General features: G+C 41.6%; 1 protein-coding gene across 1 annotated transcript; it reads right to left on the bottom strand.

Moving 5' to 3' along the window:
* Positions 1-9,629: 9,629 nt before the first annotated feature.
* On the bottom strand, positions 9,630-20,417 carry LOC117444602 (somatostatin receptor type 2-like). Its single transcript, XM_034080046.2, has 4 exons — positions 20,106-20,417; positions 15,955-16,572; positions 14,538-14,863; positions 9,630-13,655 (listed from the first exon to the last, which is right to left on the bottom strand). Exons 2-4 carry the CDS (start codon positions 16,340-16,342, stop codon positions 13,224-13,226), a joined length of 1,146 nt encoding a protein of 381 aa, XP_033935937.1. The 5' UTR covers positions 16,343-16,572; positions 20,106-20,417; the 3' UTR covers positions 9,630-13,223.
* Between the last annotated feature and the right edge of the window lie 1,296 nt (positions 20,418-21,713).

Genomic DNA, 21,713 nt, shown 5'->3' on the forward strand with positions numbered 1-21,713 from the left:
GCGCACACTCTCCCTGTCTGGTCGCCATGCTCACATTCTCTCTCTCCCTCTCTCTCTGAACACACCAGAGTGAACATGGAAGACATATTATCAGTATCAGACTGGTAACAATACTCACTTTCTCACTGCTCTTAACTTACTTTTTTTCTTTTCTGAGGCTGCCCAAAAAACTGTCTAATGTCACTGCCACCCTTCCTCTTGCTCATGCTTACAGCTTGACCTCGGCGATCTGCAGTTGCTGATGTGATGAATACGGGTCAGCAGCGCTGGATATAAGATAATTAAACATGTTTATTAGCAATTCTGAGCGTTCTAAACCCAGCACAAGCTATGATGCACACTGCAAACCTCCTGCGTGTGAGTATCTTTTAAATGCTTCTGACGATTATGAAATACTATTTCATAATAATTGTAGAGCATTTATTATTTAATTAATTCTGGCACCTTTGGTATTCCATAGGTGTCACACATCACAGTTTTAAATCTTTCCACACCCTACAAATTACAAAATGAAATAGAAATAATCCACATGAATAAATATCTATTTGATTACATCCAAAACGACACCGGCATTTTCCACATAGCTGACACTAGCCCGCCAAACCCTGGCTAACAACTGAAACCAGCTAGCCCACAGCTAGTTAGCTACTATTCCTGAAAAGTTCGGTTTTAACATCAGAACTACAAGTTACTTACACAAAGCTAAACCGGAGGGTTCATTAACATTACCATTACGAAATAAAATAATATAGATGAGAAGAAAAGATACCAGAACTGATGGAGGGCAAATTAAAACATGACTGACCTGCTTGGAGCATCAAGCTAACTGAAGGTGGACTCAGACGTGCAACAGCTAAATACACCCCCGGGTACAAAATAAGGAACCATTACATATGAAAAGAAATATCATTTTGGTGAAGTTCACATTAACAGAAAATATAGATTTTCAAGTATACAAATAACCAAAATAAAGAAGTCATAGAATAGCAAATTTATTTTAATTAAAAAATCAAAAAATCAAAAATTAAAACTTTTTATTTGTTTTGCTATTTATTGGGGGGGACATTTTGAGTGTATCTGAATATTGGGGGGGATGTCCCCCCCCAATGTATATGGTGAATACGGCCCTGGACTACTGGTATACATGAACAACTGCAGTACATATACAAAGAACAGACACTGAACATGTATTGCGTGTGCCAGGTGTGATCCATGTGGGGGGAGGGGCACATAAGAGCGGGAAATGTATCAAATTGTTCTGTGTGTGTGTGTGTGTGTGTGTGTGTGTGTGTGTGTGTGTGCGTGCGTGTGCGTGTGTGTGTGTGTTTTATCTGATCTGGATGGTTACTAATTCCTTTTCTTTATGGCGGTCATTTTTGATGGTGTCACAAAGTTGACTAAATCATCCAGAATCCAATGAAAGTGGTGATCAGCAATGTTATACGTTCAAATGTCTCCTGTGAAGGATATCATGAAGCCTGAATGCAATCGAATGTAAACAAAATAGTTATGATTGATGAAAGTACTAAATCGGTCAGACCCGAACACAACAGGAGCGTTAAAGGCATTCTTACATCCCATTTGAAGGGAGACTAAATCTCTCCTTAATTACGGTTGTTGCAGCCAATTTGATGTATTTTAATATTTGTATATGAAGGTGCTGTGATACTACTGAATTGACCTGGGCGTAGGCGGGGACTCAGCCAATGTCAGGGTACAGCCTACTATTTAGGGAGGACATGTGCACTGCACGAGGGATTGGGAATCACCAGAGGGAAGCCACACCGTTTTTCAACCGTACGTGTTTTCGCTTATTTTCTGTTTGTTTTGAGTCACTTTCGGTGTATTTCTTTATCACAGTTAGTTGTTTAGTTATCAGTTCAACACCCGGCTGTCATCATCCTGCAATCCAAATAATCATCTTAAATGCACTCAAAGAGAAGACCTGATTTGCTTTCAACACCACGCGTCTGGAAAAGCTTCACACCATATCCCTCACTGGCAAATATTTGTTGTTCGGTTGCCTTGACAACAGTTTTAAACATCAGGTTAACTTTGTGAATTGAGACAAACACGAGGTAAAAAACGTCTTGATCGTTATAAAATACCTTTGCAAAATGTTGCCATTTAGCCAAAAAATCGAGACCAAAGGAAAGGATCATTTTCTGCCGGCAAAGGGATGAGATTTGTCAAGTTTTTTCCTCAAATGTAAAGCTCTTAAAAGGCATATATTAAATAGTTTTAACGGGTGTTTCTTTGAGGTTCTTTACCATAGTATTACCTACAATAAATGGCGTTCAGTTAGCCGTAAGTTGGAAGAAACAGATCACAAATCGAGCAAATCAATGTACTTCTGTGAACGGTATCGGCCGCAAAAAAGAAACAAAAAATCAGCTCAGACAGTATCGCCTTCTTGGCTTTCACCCTGTTAAAAATCTGGGTTGATTGATATATTTGTTTCTGACTTAGTTAGTCCTCAACACATGTGTGGTCCAACCTCAAGCTACAGAATACATGAGGCGATTTAACTCTTCTTTGTTTCGAGTTCACAGCCACTTGAGGAATGCTGAAATCCCACACATTGGCTCCGATTTGTTTACAACATTAATTCTGTAAGATGCGTTCAGGGACGGTGGGGAAAACTTGGATCTCTTCCAAGGACTGTATTCCTGGGGGAGCGGAAAGGCTCTACGAAAATGCACTTCCGAGAACTTTCTAAGATATACAGCAGTCCGTAGTGCATACATCCAAGTGAATGTAAACACACACACACACGAATCCACTGACACATTAACACACACATTTGACCATGGGAGCGGAAACTGGCCCGCTTTTTAATCGCAGAGACGAGGACATTTGGCGCGTCCGTTTACATTCAATGATCACATTATACCGCAACGATAAAGAGTCACAAATACACATCTGCTTCTGACATATCACACAAATATATAAGTATTTAGAAAATGGAAACCAGCAGGCTTCTGTTATGTTTAACATGTCTGTACAGTAGCTACAAAGGCCGTTTCGGTTTTTGGGAGAAACCGGTCATAATGTTGTTTTGCTGTACATATATACGTCACGTGGTTTTAGCTTCAAGGCACATAGATAACAGTTACTGCACAGAGAAGTACATATCCAAAACAAAGCATGTTAGTTACAACCAGTTAGGATTATATCTGAAGTGTTTGACAACCCACATATTATTTTTATTTCTGTGACAAAATGACAAATACGCGACAGAAGTTGCTCTCGTTGAACCCACAACTCAAGTGTTTCTGTACCTCTTTCCTAAAAGTGTATATAGCAAGAAATGTGGCTGACCAGTAGGGCTGGGTATCATTTGAGAAAACTACCAATACCAGTGACTTTAAAGTGAAATTGCCAATAGATTTGATGCCTTTTTTCTACTTAATTCGAGACCAATCTTGTTAATAGAAGCATCCAGTTGATCGACAATCCATCCAAATCTATTTTGCACGACTATCTTTTGAATTAAAGTTGTTTAAGTAACTGAAAGGTTGATTAAATAACCATGAAAAAGACTGTATGGATTGTAGTTGCTGTGGAAGTGGGCCAATGACACTTTGTTGAGTACAAATACTGCGTTACTGTACTTAAGTACATTTTTCTGGTATCAGTACTTTACTCCACAACTTATTTTTTTGACGACTTTTTACTTTGACTTCTTACATGTTGAACCCAAATACCTGTACTTTCTACTTCTCACATGTTGAACTCAAATACCTGTACTTTCTACTTCTTACATGTTGAACTCAAATACCTGTACTTTCTACTTCTCTCATGTTGAACTCAAATACCTGTACTTTCTACTTCTCACATGTTGAACCCAAATACCTGTACTTTCTACTTCTCACATGTTGAATCCAAATACCTGTACTTTCTACTTCTTACATGTTGAACTCAAATACCTGTACTTTCTACTTCTCACATGTTGAACTCAAATACCTGTACTTTCTACTTCTTACATGTTGAACCCAAATACCTGTACTTTCTACTTCTTACATGTTGAACTCAAATACCTGTACTTTCTACTTCTTCACATGTTGAACTCAAATACCTGTACTTTCTACTTTCTACATGTTGAACTCAAATACCTGTACTTTCTACTTCTCACATGTTGAACTCAAATACCTGTACTTTCTACTTCTTACATGTTGAACCCAAATACCTGTACTTTCTACTTCTTACATGTTGAACTCAAATACCTGTACTTTCTACTTCTTACATGTTGAACTCAAATACCTGTACTTTCTACTTCTTACATGTTGAACTCAAATACCTGTACTTTCTACTTCTCACATGTTGAACACAAATACCTGTACTTTCTACTTCTCACATGTTGAACTCAAATACCTGTACTTTCTACTTCTCACATGTTGAACCCAAATACCTGTACTTTCTACTTCTCACATGTTGAACTCAAATACCTGTACTTTCTACTTCTTACATGTTGAACTCAAATACCTGTACTTTCTACTTCTCTCATGTTGAACTCAAATACCTGTACTTTCTACTTCTCACATGTTGAACACAAATACCTGTACTTTCTACTTCTCACATGTTGAACACAAATACCTGTACTTTCTACTTCTTACATGTTGAACCCAAATACCTGTACTTTCTACTTCTTACATGTTGAACTCAAATACATGTACTTTCTACTTCTTACATGTTGAACTCAAATACCTGTACTTTCTACTTCTTACATGTTGAACTCAAATACCTGTACTTTCTACTTCTCACATGTTGAACTCAAATACCTGTACTTTCTACTTCTTACATGTTGAACACAAATACCTGTACTTTCTACTTCTCTCATGTTGAACTCAAATACCTGTACTTTCTACTTCTCACATGTTGAACTCAAATACCTGTACTTTCTACTTCTTACATGTTGAACTCAAATACCTGTACTTTCTACTTCTTACATGTTGAACTCAAATACCTGTACTTTCTACTTCTCACATGTTGAACTCAAATACCTGTACTTTCTACTTCTTACATGTTGAACTCTAATACTTGTACTTTTACTTCTTACATGTTGAACTCAAATACCTGTACTTTCTACTTCTTACATGTTGAACTCAAATACCTGTACTTTCTACTTCTCACATGTTGAACCCAAATACCTGTACTTTCTACTTCTCACATGTTGAACTCAAATACCTGTACTTTCTACTTCTTACATGTTGAACCCAAATACCTGTACTTTCTACTTCTCACATGTTGAACTCAAATACCTGTACTTTCTACTTCTTACATGTTGAACCAAAATACCTGTACTTTCTACTTCTCTCATGTTGAACTCAAATACCTGTACTTTCTACTTCTCACATGTTGAACTCAAATACCTGTACTTTCTACTTCTTACATGTTGAACTCAAATACCTGTACTTTCTACTTCTTACATGTTGAACTCAAATACCTGTACTTTCTACTTCTTACATGTTGAACACAAATACCTGAACTTTCTACTTCTTACATGTTGAACACAAATACCTGAACTTTCTACTTCTTACATGTTGAACTCAAATACCTGTACTTTCTACTTCTTACATGTTGAACTCAAATACCTGAACTTTCTACTTCTTACATGTTGAACTCAAATACCTGTACTTTCTACTTCTTACATGTTGAACTCAAATACCTGTACTTTCTACTTCTTACATGTTGAACACAAATACCTGAACTTTCTACTTCTTACATGTTGAACTCAAATACCTGTACTTTCTACTTCTTACATGTTGAACTCAAATACCTGTACTTTCTACTTCTTACATGTTGAACACAAATACCTGAACTTTCTACTTCTTACATGTTGAACACAAATACCTGTACTTTCTACTTCTCACATGTTGAACTCAAATACCTGTACTTTCTACTTCTCACATGTTGAACTCAAATACCTGTACTTTCTACTTCTTACATGTTGAACTCAAATACCTGTACTTTCTACTTCTTACATGTTGAACTCAAATACCTGTACTTTCTACTTCTTACATGTTGAACACAAATACCTGAACTTTCTACTTCTTACATGTTGAACACAAATACCTGAACTTTCTACTTCTTACATGTTGAACTCAAATACCTGTACTTTCTACTTCTTACATGTTGAACTCAAATACCTGAACTTTCTACTTCTTACATGTTGAACTCAAATACCTGTACTTTCTACTTCTTACATGTTGAACTCAAATACCTGTACTTTCTACTTCTTACATGTTGAACACAAATACCTGAACTTTCTACTTCTTACATGTTGAACTCAAATACCTGTACTTTCTACTTCTACATGTTGAACTCAAATACCTGTACTTTCTACTTCTTACATGTTGAACACAAATACCTGAACTTTCTACTTCTCACATGTTGAACACAAATACCTGTACTTTCTACTTCTCACATGTTGAACACAAATACCTGTACTTTCTACTTCTCACATGTTGAACCCAAATACCTGTACTTTCTACTTCTCACATGTTGAACTCAAATACCTGTACTTTCTACTTCTCACATGTTGAACTCAAATACCTGTACTTTCTACTTCTTACATGTTGAACCCAAATACCTGTACTTTCTACTTCTTACATGTTGAACCCAAATACCTGTACTTTCTACTTCTTACATGTTGAACACAAATACCTGTACTTTCTACTTCTTACATGTTGAACCCAAATACCTGTACTTTCTACTTCTTACATGTTGAACACAAATACCTGAACTTTCTACTTCTTACATGTTGAACTCAAATACCTGTACTTTCTACTTCTTACATGTTGAACTCAAATACCTGTACTTTCTACTTCTTACATGTTGAACACAAATACCTGAACTTTCTACTTCTTACATGTTGAACACAAATACCTGTACTTTCTACTTCTTACATGTTGAACACAAATACCTGTACTTTCTACTTCTTACATGTTGAACTCAAATACCTGTACTTTCTACTTCTTACATGTTGAACACAAATACCTGTACTTTCTACTTCTTACATGTTGAACTCAAATACCTGTACTTTCTACTTCTTACATGTTGAACTCAAATACCTGTACTTTCTACTTCTTACATGTTGAACTCAAATACCTGAACTTTCTACTTCTTACATGTTGAACTCAAATACCTGTACTTTCTACTTCTCACATGTTGAACACAAATACCTGTACTTTCTACTTCTTACATGTTGAACCCAAATACCTGTACTTTCTACTTCTTACATGTTGAACACAAATACATGTACTTTCTACTTCTTACATGTTGAACTCAAATACCTGTACTTTCTACTTCTCTCATTTCCCAAACAGCTGGTTCCTTTAGTCTGAATGTGTGTTGGTGCTGATCATTATTCTTCAGAGTCACTGCGTGCCTATTGGTTGGAACACGATCCGTGTATCCATCACTTCCTGGTCTTCTCTAAAGAAGAGGGACCAATGGAAACGTTGTCATGTTGCCGTTGGTCACCATGGAAACATTCATTAGCTAACAATGACATTATTGTTCTATTAATATAAAGGGAGGTCAGGTACTCTTTAAAGCAGCTGCTAGCTATGGGTACTTTTTACTGAAGTACACTTCAAAGCCTCTTTACTTTCACTTGAGTAAAGAAGTTTAGTCAGTACTTCTACTTTCACCAGAGTATTTTTAAACACGAGTATCTGTACTTCTACTTGAGTAAAGGATGTGTGTACTTTTGCCTCTCTGTTGATACCAATACCCAGCCCTAACATTGGATTTAGTGGACCGAGAATGGGATGCACAGCAAGAACAAGCAGAGGAAACCACAAACACAGAGTTAATATTGAACGGTGCATCCTCAGGAGAGCACGTTCTAGCCCTTCACAAATGAAGTTGTGTTTCCGGAAAAAAGAAACGGAGAACAAGAAGGCAGAGATTTCTCTGTTCCTCCGCTCTCTTTATCTATACACTTTACATCGGCATTAAAGGTCACCTGTTATGCAAAATCCTCTTCTCCATGTCTCTTCTACATCAACATGTGTCCCCTCTTCTTCATGTCTCTTCTACATCGACATGTGTCCCCTCTTCTTCATGTCTCTTCTACATCAACATGTGTCCCCTCTTCTCCATGTCTCCTCTACATCAACATGTGTCCCCTCTTCTTCATGTCTCTTCTACATCAACATGTGTCCCCTCTTCTTCATGTCTCTTCTACATCGACATGTGTCCCCTCTTCTCCATGTCTCTTCTACATCAACATGTGTCTCCTCTTCTTCACGTCTCTTCTACATCAACATGTGTCCCCTCTTCTTTACGTCTCTTCTACATCAACATGTGTCCCCTCTTCTTCACGTCTCTTCTACATCATCATGTGTCCCCTCTTCTTCACGTCTCTTCTACATCAACCTGTGTCCCCTCTTCTCCATGTCTCTCCTACATCAACATGTGTCCCCTCTTCTCCATGTCTCTTCTACATCATCATGTGTCCCCTCTTCTCCATGTCTCTTCTACATCAACATGTGTCCCCTCTTCTCCATGTCTCTTCTACATCAACCTGTGTCCCCTCTTCTCCATGTCTCTCCTACATCAACATGTGTCCCCTCTTCTCCATGTCTCTCCTACATCAACATGTGTCCCCTCTTCTCCATGTCTCTCCTACATCATCATGTGTCCCCTCTTCTTCATGTCTCTCCTACATCAACATGTGTCCCCTCTTCTCCATGTCTCTCCTACATCAACATGTGTCCCCTCTTCTCCATGTCTCTTCTACATCAACATGTGTCCCCTCTTCTCCATGTCTCTTCTACATCAACCTGTGTCCCCTCTTCTCCATGTCTCTTCTACATCAACATGTGTCCCCTCTTCTCCATGTCTCTTCTACATCAACATGTGTCCCCTCTTCTTCATGTCTCTCCTACATCAACACATGTCCCCTCTTCTCCATGTCTCTTCTACATCAACATGTGTCCCCTCTTCTTCATGTCTCTTCTACATCAACATGTGTCCCCTCTTCTTCATGTCTCTCCTACATCAACACATGTCCCCTCTTCTCCATGTCTCTTCTACATCAACATGTGTCCCCTCTTCTTCATGTCTCTTCTACATCAACATGTGTCCCCTCTTCTCCATGTCTCTTCTACATCAACATGTGTCCCCTCTTCTTCATGTCTCTCCTACATCAACACATGTCCCCTCTTCTCCATGTCTCTTCTACATCAACATGTGTCCCCTCTTCTTCATGTCTCTTCTACATCAACATGTGTCCCCTCTTCTCCATGTCTCTCCTACATCAACATGTGTCCCCTCTTCTCCATGTCTCTTCTACATCAACATGTGTCCCCTCTTCTCCATGTCTCTTCTACATCAACATGTGTCCCCTCTTCTCCATGTCTCTTCTACATCAACATGTGTCCCCTCTTCTTCACGTCTCTTCTACATCAACATGTGTCCCCTCTTCTCCATGTCTCTTCTACATCAACATGTGTCCCCTCTTCTTCACGTCTCTTCTACATCAACATGTGTCCCCTCTTCTTCACGTCTCTTCTTCATGTCTCTGAAAATGAGCTGATCAGATTTTGGTCACTTTGTGATGTCATAACGATGTGTTGTCTTGTGTGACCATTAGCCAATCAGCAACCAAGGTAACCCCCCCCCCCCCCCACTTATCACCTGAATCTCCTCTAGAGCACCGTTAGCCGCGTTCACACCGCAGTACTTTTCCCACAAAGGTTCATGCGAACTTAGTGCATGAGAACTCTTTAGTTCTCATGCACTAAGTACAGATCGCGTTCACACCGGAAAAAGTCCCTGAGGGAGGATTAGGCAAATGAAGCCGCTGACGTCACTTCTTCTTCTTCTGCTTTGGGTTTACTGGCAGGCCGCAAACCACTTCACGGCGTATACTGCCGCCCAAAGTCCCCGGCCGGAAGTCCCCGGAGTTGGGGAAGGCTTCAGTAGAAGCTGCTGGGAGTCCCAGCAGCTTCTACTGAAGCCTTCCGAGTAAATCGCCAGAACGCCGACACCTCCTCATCTCCACGCTCCCATGTTTTATTTTGTGTTGCCATAAGTTAGTCTCTCTGCGTTTCTGCGCTGGGCTAATGCTAATGCTAATAATGCTAATGCGAGGATAATAAGATGGCGGCTTCACAAAACTTTTTTTTAGTTGTACGGGGCGTGGTTTGCAATCCGCCCAGCCAATCAGACATAGGAACCTTTTTCTCCCTCGAAAGACTAATTTTAGTTCCGGCTGTTTTTGGTGTGAACGCGACATATCGGAACTAAAGTGGGAAAAGTACTGCGGTGTGAACGCGGCTATTGAGTTCTTTGTAACCAAATGTCTCTCAGAGGGGCGTGGGGAGGGGCTCCCTATTTTCATCTAAAGTAACAGACAGAGAATCAGCACTTTGAAACAGGGCTTTAACAGAGGGGATTATGGGTAATGCTGCAATGATCTGGTTGGTGTTCCAGCCAATCAGAGACAGGCTCTGTATATATCTGAGACCTGTGATATATCGATGAAACACAGGATAATAGGAGACCTTTAACAAGACAGAAATCCGGACATACGTCAACCCAAATGACTTTCCATTAAACGAGCTAATTACAGGACGGTAAGTCGGTCTGGATTTCACACAAAAAGGGCAGCGATTGACTTCCTTCGCTGGCCTTTCTTAGCGCTACATTTACATTGGATTTGGCACGAACCGACTTATCAACATCTACTAAACATGGGTTCATTACGTACATATAAGTCCATTAAGTATTTCCACATAGCCGACGGCAATGAGAGAAATAGAGTTTCCTTCAGCATGGTTCAGTTCAGCTCAGCTCGTATTAGTATTGTTCAAAGAGAGAGAGAGGAGATAGTAGGACTGGGGAAATGTAATTAACTGTGAATGATGAGAGAATAATTATTGCGGTGTTGGGCGACGTTGTTAATTGCGTTCCTCACTGTAGAGCATTTGGCAAATCCACACGGAAAGATGAAGCGTGTTTTCGACCCATTCAACATCCACTCGGTGCACCGTATGACGCGCTGATGCAGAAGCTGTCCTCGCCTCCTGCTTCTCTCAGACAAGACATGTGCGTATGTGTGACGCATTTTATTCTAATGATATCAAACTGCACCTACATGCATACGAGGGTGCTCAATGTGAACAAATTAAGAGGGTCTGCACACATTACATATGCGTTGTTAAGTCTGTAGAATAAGATTTGGAAATATAGTTTTTAAGAGGTTTGTAAATCTTAATCGTTTCAGGTTTTTTGTTGCAGCTACTTTTGTTGTTTCAAACTGCAAATAGCTGATAATGATTTTGACTAATATTGCATTTTCGATTATAGGACGAAAGGATAATGTTCATGTCGTACTGAAATGTATATCACAGTGATGATGATGGGATGTTTTAAGAGGGTCTGCACGAAACACATATGCTTTGCTAAGTCTGTAGAATAAGAATAAGTCTGTGAGGGAAGATGGCACTGACCTCGCAATAAATACATCTCCTGACCGCGCAGAGGCAACGCCATGATATATAATTTTCTGCAGAAACCTCCCTGTCCGACCCTGCATCTCTTTCGATGGCAGTTATCGATGGTTTTTAACTCGACTGACATATAAACTGTCGTGAATCCGACCCTAAAGCATATGGCGGACGACCCTATTACAAATCTCTTGGCAACCAGGTGTGGATATGCAAAGGGAAACTGATAGCTCAAATGGAAATAGACGTGTGTTTGTGGGTTCATTCAGTCATTATTAATGGATTGATAAGGGAGGCGTGTGGCTCAGTGGGTTGTGCGTTGGGATCAGGTTCAAACTCCACTGCAGTCAGCATGTCGTTGTGTCCCTGAGTCACTTCACCCCAAAGTGCTCCTGTGGGGATTGTAAGTCGATTGAGTATGAATTAAGTAAATAAATAAATTGAGTATGTAAGTCGCTTTGGATAAAAGCGTCTAACATGTAATGTAATGTGATAAGGTTTACAAATTCAGGTTATTGTTGTGATGCGGTTTTTGTTGCTCTACTAGGAAGGGTTAATGGAGTCAGCCCAGTTAGCTCAGCAAGCTAATTGTTAGCATTTAGTTCTTAGTGCCGCCTCTCTCTCTCTCTTTGACAATTTTTTTTTACATATCCTGAAAAATATAGTTTTTTTTGCAAGCTGAACCACATTCAAAGCTGACATGAACATCTTAAACAGCCACAACACAGCACTGTACAAGTAGATATGGCCTCTTTACATGGCAGCGCTGGTAACACTGATGTTAAAAGCAGGACACAGTGAAGTATAAAGTTCACATGAGGGCGTTCACAAAGTCTCCAAGCTGTCCTTGATGCGTTTCAAGCATACAGCAGGAGTTCAAATTCATTTAGGATCTTCCCCCCTCAGGGTTGACAGAAAATCTTTTTTTTTAATATATATATATTTATATAAAGTCAAGCTGTTTTTAAAGAGAGCCAGGCTGCCAGGATGTTTCCCCTTCCTTGCGCTTTAATCAATAATCCACGATGTTGGGTTCGGGATCGATGCAGCTCGTCCTGCAGAGAGAACATCCTTCACTTTTCATAAATAAAACGTGTTGTTGGAAAAGGTCTTTGCCATTTTGTTCGTGCGGGAAAGGGCTAATCAGCCGGTATGAATAAAACATGAAAGCATGAATCTGTTGCTTCTCGTTATTTCCGTCTCTCTGGGATTACACTGTCGGCTGTTTTTGCCCTGAAAGATTTCTCAGATTTTCTCGCCCGTATCTCCACTTTCAGAGAAATCAATGGCCGCCCGCAAAGACCTCAAAACACTCCATCAAGAACAGCAATGTTTGCGCCGTAACCTTTGGTATTTCACCGTCTTCTTTCGATCGTGGTCCGTCCGCGTGACTCCGGACAACTTATTAGAAATCTCAAGCGAGAAAATCGCTCCTATATATCTTGTTTGCTTCAACACTACTCTCCCCTACTGCAGAAGCACTTCAGTTCAGATGCATTTTCTATCTCCACACACGAGACACAGATGCTTCATTAACCCGTATATCAAGCTGGAGTCAGTGTACTTTCCCTGACCTCTGAAACCCCCTTAAGACATTGTTTGTGTTTCACTTTGTTCATATGTCAGTGTCCATGGCAGCAGCAGCGATTACATAATCCTCCTCCAACACATCCTTTGAACAGAGCTCAACAAATGGAGAATTGTCAGCCCATTCATCTGGAAAAACCAACATGAAGTCTCCCTGGATGTGTCTTTCTTCTTTTAAATAGTCGTCTGCAGCTCGCCATTCAGCAACGCCGCGTTATGAGCCTCCAAATTGGCGTTTATAATCGCGGAGTCGTTAGTCATTCTGCTCCTATCCGCCCTGCTGTCACTTCGCTCGATTTCGTCCAAACCGGCGATTTTCTTGATGCACAGGACGTTCTGAAAGCTCTTCTTGAAGTTGTCCGACAGGAAGGCGTACAGGATGGGGTTAGCGCAGCTGTTAGCGTAGCCTAGCACCACCACGAAGTCGAAGGTGCTCTTCACGAAGGAGGTGGGGTAGATGTTGCTGGCGACGGACGCCACGTTGAACACGTAGAAAGGCAACCAGCAGAAGACGAAAACGGCCACGACGATGGACACCATGCGGGTCACCTTGCGCTCGGATCGCTTTCGCTTTGTGGAGCCAACACGCATCCCAGAGGACTTCACCTGGTGGAGAAATAAACGGTCAGTGGCTTAAAATATCTCAAATATATAAAAGCAATACACTTTGTTCAATCTATGACCCCTAACCCATCCCAGCCCCTGCTTCCACTCTACATATTTCATTTCTACTTTATTATTTGCCCCTTTTGTTTGTTTGTTTGGTCACCGTGCAAAGCGGCCTTGGGTCCCGTGAAAGGCGCTATACAAATGTAATCTATTATTATTATTATTATTATTATTATTACGAGACATGGATATCTCTGTAAGCAACAATGTGACACTTTGGGAAATTAAAATGGAGGGTTTGAATTATAGTCTGAATTTAACCCCTTTCTAATATTAGGAGCAGTTGGATAAATGTTTTAATGGAGATATGTTTCTTTACATGTTTACCAAGATTTACATGAGAAAAACCCACCTGTTCAAATCTGCTTACTCACTGTAGTGCTCCCCATTATATGTTTCATTTGTGTCCACTTGACTGTCTCCTCCATGATTTCCTGTTTGTGTTTTTATCTTGTTCTGTTGCCTCTTAGCTTTTATTTTATTTATTTTTAATTTAGTTTTTTTTTTTTTTTTTTTTTTTTAAAGTACGGTGTCCTTGGGTGTCATGAAAGGCGCCTAAAAATAAAATGTATTATTATTATTATTATTATTATTAAAAGTATCACTATCACTGAAAAGCAGGTGGTTAAAATCTTAACCACCTGCCTATTTGTTTTTAATATGTAATGTCTGTTTCTTGGCCGTGTGTTGCGACTGAAATGGACTGTCAGCGGCTTAACATATCCCTGTGAAAGCAATACAGTCTGAGACATGGATATCTCTGTCAGAAATCAAACCACAGACAATAATCTTGCCATCAACTGCGTGTCATGCTCTCACCTTGACTATAATGAGCAGGTAGCACATACAGATGACGACCAGAGGGAGGAAGAATCCGAAGAAGAAGGTGTAGATGATGAAGGTGGTGGAGTAAACCTCCTGAGGCTCCGGCCACACGATCCCACACACTGGCACGTTGTTGAGTCCGCTGAAGATCAACGTGGGCAGGATCGTTAACAAGGACACGCCCCACACCGTGATGTTAATCAGCTTCGCCACGCGGGGTTTACGCCATTTAGTGGACCTGATGGGGTGGACCACGGCCAAATAGCGGTCGATGCTCATCACCATTAGACAGAAGATGCTGGTGAACTGGTTCAGAGAGTCTGGGAGAGGAGAGGAGGAACGTGAGGATAGGTATCATCAAGTAACGATTTAAGTAATTGCTAAAGGACGTGGGTTAAAGGTCTCCTATTACACCATTTGTAGGTATATATTATAAGTCTCATATACACTGAACAAAAATATAATCTGGTGTGAGGGGTAGGGGTAGGGATACACACACCAGATACTGACTGGTTTTCGGACCCCCCCAGACCCCCCCAATAAAGCAAAACTGCACGTTTCAGAGTGGCCTTTTATGGTGGCCAGCCTAAGGCACACCTGTGCAATAATCATGCTGTCCAATCAGCATCTTGATATGCCACACCTGTGAGGTGGGATGGATTGTCTCGGCAAAGGAGAAGTGCTCACTATCACACATTCTTTCAGATTTGTGAACAATATTTGAGAGAAATGGTTATTTTGTGTTTATAGAAAATGTTTTTGATCTTTGAGTTCATCTCATGAAAAATGGGAGCAAAGACAAAAGTGTTGCGTTTATATTTTTGTTCAGTGTATGTACAAATATATAAAAAACATGGCTATAAAGTGTTTTGCTCAAAATGTCTCTCTCGCAGGTTTACCACAAGGTGAGTTCCTTTCTACTTCCTGCTTCTTCACACACATGCTCTCCAGTACAGGTTAGCTCTGAGTGTTAGCGATGCTAATGTAAACACGGACCATATTACGTCCAAAACAGTCGGGCATTGTTTCTGAAAGCAACGTTTCTGATTGGCCCGTGGGTCCACATTTCAGATATTACGTCATAGTTTTTAGAGATTTGCGTACGGACGAGAAGAGAGAGGGTTTTCTGACACTTCGATAGGAGACTTTTAAACACCCTCTCCTATAGTGTGTTCTGTGGGTTTTAGTGCATGTAAACGGTCTGCAAAGTGTCCAGATATGTCAGAGGCACTAAATACAAACCTGTAATGAGCAGACTATGTCCTCTGAGAAGGGTTACTGTGAGTTGTACTCCTCTTGATTTACAGCTTATCATGGATACATGTTATGTTTTTCATTGCCATATCTACACCGTAGCTAATGTGCAAATGGAAATACACTTGGACATAGGACGTGGGTTAACTCCACTTACCAACAGTCATGATGCCTTTGCACAGCACCTGTCCAAAGGGCCAGTGAACGAGCGTCAGCTGCATGGCGATGAACGGCAGGCTCATCATGCACAGAACGTCCGCCACCGCCAGGTTCAGAATGTAGATGTTCGTGACCGTCTTCATCTTGGCGTATCGTAGAATCACGTAAATAACCAGGGTGTTTCCACAAAGCCCCACGGCGCACACGATGAAGTAGATCAGGGTGATGACCACGGAGCTGGTTTTGTCCTGGGGGTGCTCTCGGGTCTTTGTGACGTTCGTTACCAAGTCGGACTCGTTCCCCGGGATGTAGCTGTCGTAAAGGAGGGGTTCGGGGAAGGAGATGTTGGGGGGAGTCGGGAGGAAGGTCCACTGATCCAAAGCCATGGTAGCGGAGAGGGGATGTAGGCTATCAGAGGGGGTCGAAGGAGCTTGGAGAAGGTGGATATAACTGGGCTTGAGGTTCCACTTATTATTTGACCACACGATGAGGGTGGAATGACTTCTACGATACGACTGGTGACACTTTGGGGTCTCGGGGTTTTGAGGCTCGGGGGATTTTCCTGAACGAGGAACCACAAGCTTCACATGTAGAGAGGCAGAGCCGCACGATGGATCTGTGGAGAGAGAGAGAGAGATGCTAAGAAACAGAATATTGCTTTGAAAATAAATAATGGTTTTTAGATATCCATGGCAACCGTCTGCATCAGAAAGGATCTCCAGGGAAGTCTCCAGATATGTCCTTTACATGTCGAGTGCTTATTATCCATACTGTTATGTATTCGCCTCACGGCAAGCATGTGGCACCGAGAGAGAGACGCATAGTAGTAATCCAGCAGAGTTCAAATACGACACGATACAAATAAATGAATGCTAAAACTGTTATCTCCTCTTTATGACAATGATTTGCACGATGTCACCACATCTACTTCAAAAGGACACAAACATTGCAGCTACACAACTCGTCACACAATCGACTTTCGAGCCATGTTTGTGCAAACAAATATAAACTGGATCTTATCTGGTTTTAAGCACTTTCTTCCCGCGCGTGTGTGTGTGTGTGTGTGTGTGTGTGTGTGTGTGTGTGTGTGTGTGTGTGTGTGTGTGACTGTGTGTGTGACTGTGTGTATCTGTATGTGTGTGTATCTGTGTGTGTATCTGTGTGTGTGTATCTGTGTGTGGTGTGCGTGTGTGTGTGTATCTGGGTGTGTTTGTGTGTGTGTGTGAGTGTGGTGTTTATCTGTGTGGTGTGTGTATCTTTGTGTGTGTGTATCTGTGTGTGTATCTGTGTGGGTGTTGTGTGTGTGTGTGTGTGTGTGTGTGTGTGTGTGTGTGTGTGTGTGTATCTGTGTGTGTGTGTATCTGTGTTGTGTGTGTGTATCTGTGTGTGTGTGTGTGTGTGTGTGTGTGTGGCGTGTGTGTGTGCGTGTGTGTGTGTGCGTGTGTGTGTGTTTGCGTGTGTGTGTTGTGGTGTGTGTGTGTTGTTCGTGCGTGTGTGTGTGTGTGTGTGCTGTGTGTTGTGTTCATGTGTGGGTGTGTGATGTGTGCTGTGTGTGTGTGAGAGTGTGTGAGTGTGAAGTGTGAGTGTGTGTGTATGCATGTGTGTGTGTGTTGTGTGTGTGTGTGTGTGTGTGTGCGTGTGTTGTGTGTGTGTGTGTGTGTGTGTGTGTGTGTGTGTGTGTGTCTGTGTGACTGTGTGTGTGACTGTATGTGTGTATCTGTGTGTGTCTGTGTGTGTATCTGTGTGTGCGTGTGTGTGTGTGTGTGTGTGTGTGTGTGTGTCTGTGTGACTGTGTATCTGTGTGACTGTGTGTGTATCTGTATCTGTGTTTGTGTGTATGTGTGTCTCTGTGTGTGTGTGTGTGTGTGTGTGTGTGTGTGTGTGTGTGTGTGTGTGTGTGTGTGTGTGTGTGTGTGTGTGTGTGTGTGTGTATCTGTGTGTTGTGTGTGTGACTGTGTGTGTGCTTGTGTGTGTGACTGTGTGTGTGTGTGTGTGTGTGTGTGTGTGTGTGTGTGTGTGTGGGTGCGTGAGACTGTGACTGTGTGTGTGTCTGTATCTGTATCTCTGCAGTGTGTGTATCTCTGTTTGTGTGTGTGTGTGTGTGTGTGTGTGTGTGTGACTGTGTGTGTATCTGTGTGTGCGTGCGTGCGTGTATCTGTGTGTGTGTATCTGTGTGTGTGTGCGTGCGTGCGTGTATCTGTGTGTGTGTATGTGTGTGTGTGTATCTGTGTGTGTGTATCTATGTGTGTGCGTGCGTGTATCTGTGTGTGTGTGTGTGTATCTGTGTGTGTGTGTGCGTGCGTGCGTGTATCTGTGTGTGTGTGTGTGTGTGTGTGTATCTGTGTGTGTGTGTGCGTGCGTGTATCTGTGTGTGTGTATTTGTGTGTGTGTGTATCTGTGTGTGTGTATCTATGCGTGTGTGTATCTGTGTGTGTATCTCTGTGGGTGTGTGTGTGTGTGCGTGCGTGTATCTGTGTGTGTGTATCTATGTGTGTGTGTGTATCTGTGTGTGTATCTCTGTGGGTGTGCGTGTGTGTGCGTGCGTGCGTGTATCTGTGTGTGTGTATCTCTGTGTGTGTGTGCGTGTATCTGTGTGTGTGTATCTCTGTGGGTGGGTGTGTGTGTGTGCGTGCGTGCGTGTATATGTGTGTGTGTGTATCTGTGTGTGTGTGCGTGTGTGTGTGTATCTGTGTGTGTGTGCGTGTGTGTGTGTGTGTGTGTGTGTGTATCTGTGTGTGTGTGTGTGTGTGTGTGTGTGTGTGTGTGTGCGTGTGTGTGTGTATCTGTGTGTGTGTGTGACTTCCCCACGTATGCATACATGCACGACGTGGACAGTTCACTGCCAAAGACAAATGTGTATTCAATTGATCTGGGGACAAACAGCTCGGACACGATGACGGGATCTCTCCCTCTGACCAATCAGCGGTATCTGCCCGCTCTGAGCTGTGATTGGCCGACACGCGAAGGCCCACTCTGGAGAGACTGCTGGGTACTTCTAATCTGTTTTCTTACAAACAAAAGAGAGGTGCAATTTCCCGCAATAAGAAAACCAAAACCAGGAAATGTGAAAAATAGGCTGCGGGCTTAACAGATTCATAAAGAAATATAAAAATAAATAAATAGCAATTAGTAGAAATCAATTAGAAGATGTGTGTGCTTGGGTTACTGAGGATTATTATACTAATTGTAACACCACATGTGTGTTAACCCACTCGTTACCCATCAGACTACAGCGGGATTATGTTGTAATCCACAACAAGTGAACCTAATGACGAACTGCTCACCAACACGTATCCAGGGCCAGAATATATATACCCACAAGCCTCCAGATCCTTAATGTTAGACTCAGCACGCGCAGGAATGGCAGCTCCCGCCTCTCGCCATGAAACGACCTGATATTAAAGTGATTACAGAGGGCGGTTCAGCTGGCTGGGGGTGCTGGATATTCATATTTAAACACCGGTGGAGCTCCATTGTGGACATGTGTTGGTGTGAGTGAGTCAGGAAGATGTGCACTAATAATACATCCACACGAGAGAGAGAGAGGGGGAGAGAGAGAGAGAGAGGGAGAGAGAGAAGGAGAGAGAGAGAGAGAGAGAAGGCAGTATCGGTATTATTTGGTGATTATTGGTTAGTTTAATCGTCACGCGGTTAGTTAATTGTATTGGAGCAAAAAGGAGATTCGGTGGTCTGTTAAAACTCTTGGAACCGAAACGTCTGATAAACTAAGATAGGAATCATCAAGGCAAAACATTTCTAACTCGAACGGAGATTTTATTTCACTCACAGTAAAGTGGAAACCAAATTGTGTCGGTTTGTTTCCTCTGCAGTAGACATCGAACACGTGACGTCCTAATTAAGATTTGAAAACTCTCCCTTATTTATCTTCTCCAAACTCCATATGTCTCCAAGTTGCCTGCGCCTGTTCCACGGAGGAGCATCTCCTCCTAAAAACCAACACGCATCCATTTAAGCACATGTTTAGGATTTAAATGCCTTTCTAATTTACTTTGTTTGCTAATTAGCCAAACACGAGCTGCGTCATGAAACAAGGACTGCGTTAAAGTGCGCAAAAAGTGCTTTTTAAATGCTTCAGATAAGGACTTAAAGTGCGCACATCGTAACGACAAAATCAACAGCATGACTTACTTTCCAAATAGATTTTAAAACGTCCCCTTCATGTAAAGTCCGTGGTGTTTAAGGAGTCCTTTAGGGGAGAATGTGGAGTCCATGTGCTCCATCGCGGCAGCCTCTCATCCACCTGCTGCCCGAGGATTTACGCACGAAACCGCCCACCGTCTCCAGAGCAGCTGTGCGTCTCTCAGGGCAGTTGACCTCTTATAATATCCCGCGAGTGTGAAGTGAAACTGAGGGAAATCCGCGTGTGTTTAAGGAAGTATATAAGAATTGAGAAAAAGACGCTCACTGTGCGCGCGCTGCCTCCGACCAGCGACTGTTGGCACAAAGTCATCCGCGAGGAGTCAGAGAAAAAGAGAGAGAGAAAGGGAGAGACAGTATTTCGTACATGACGCGTCACTCAGCGTCCGTCTGTGTCCGTGGGTTTGCTAATTTGGAGTCACGCGCATATCGTGAGCACATTTTCTAGCTTCAGTTTCCTTCAAACTGTGTATACATCACAATGAGACAAATGTCAAGGGAAACAATATATATTTTAACGTTTTCTCGTTTTCTTTCTTCACAATTGTACTTATATGCTAATTAATAGTCATGAATAGTGGGCTTATTTGAGTACCTTGTGTCATTAACATCTGTATTTCCCTGCAAACTGTACATTTATAGCAACATGTGTCCATATTTCTTACGTTTTTGTAAAGTTTCTTTCTTCAGTTTTTATTTTATAATTTGTTACAGTTATCATTGCATGTGTATTAGTAGTGTCTGCCGGATTGCCAACACATATATTGGGCTCCTTTTCTTGTGCCTTGTGTCGTATAACATTTTAAAACCTGAAAACTATGCACATATTGATACAGCAAGATGTCTTCTGAACCGGGACAGAGACACTGAAGGACACTTTAAAACAAAAATAATGCTTACAAGCGTAAATTAGCCGGATTTGAGCTTTGAGCTAATTGCCACCCGTAGTCCCGTCGCATACAACATATAAGAACATGACATTTACATACATCGCAGGATATGCAGGAAGAGCACGAGCAGCATGCATTTACCACATGACACTATAGCAGCTATGATATATAAAGTGCACGATAAGATAAAAGTGCACGAGGACATACCCCTGTGTTAAAGTGCATTTAGCGGTGATCGCACGTCTGCTGTTTCTCAACCATTCTTTGAGTTGTCCTTTGAAGCTATTGAGAGTGGGACATTCCCGTGTCTCAGTTGGGAGGCTGTTCCACAACGAGCTGTCTTTAACGGAGAGGACATTTTGTCCAAAAGTGGTCCGTCTGCGGTGGACCTCACAGTCTCCTCTGGTTTCTGACCTAGTGCCGCGTCCAGTGTGTTTTCTGTGGATGAATCCCCTAAGGGGGGGGGGGCGAAGTCCATGGAGGCAAGTTTATTTATATAGCACTTTTCAACACAAGGCAATTCAAAGTGCTTCACAAAAAATGAAAGACATTAATCTTAGTGATTTCTTATTATATATTTGAATTGTTAGCATTGTTAACCTCACTTTTTTAATGTAAGTGCTGTCATGCCAGTTAATTATATAATTAAGCAGTCATGTACTGTCGTTTTTGTCTGCTTGAAAATGTGCAAAATGTAAACATTTATAAA

The sequence above is a fragment of the Pseudochaenichthys georgianus genome, unplaced genomic scaffold (assembly GCF_902827115.2).
Source record: "Pseudochaenichthys georgianus unplaced genomic scaffold, fPseGeo1.2 scaffold_849_arrow_ctg1, whole genome shotgun sequence".
Classification (NCBI taxonomy): Eukaryota; Metazoa; Chordata; class Actinopteri; order Perciformes; family Channichthyidae; genus Pseudochaenichthys; species Pseudochaenichthys georgianus.

Bases quoted from the DNA above. Each gene is read 5' to 3' on its own strand.
- LOC117444602 (XM_034080046.2), bottom strand. From the start codon at position 16,342: ATGGCTTTGGATCAGTGGACCTTCCTCCCGACTCCCCCCAACATCTCC. The intron at 14,864-15,954 runs GTAAGTGGAGTT...CTCCTCTCCCAG, and splicing joins CAAAGGCATCATGACTGTTG to ACTCTCTGAACCAGTTCACC. The intron at 13,656-14,537 runs GTGAGAGCATGA...TTTCTCCACCAG, and splicing joins ACCTGCTCATTATAGTCAAG to GTGAAGTCCTCTGGGATGCG.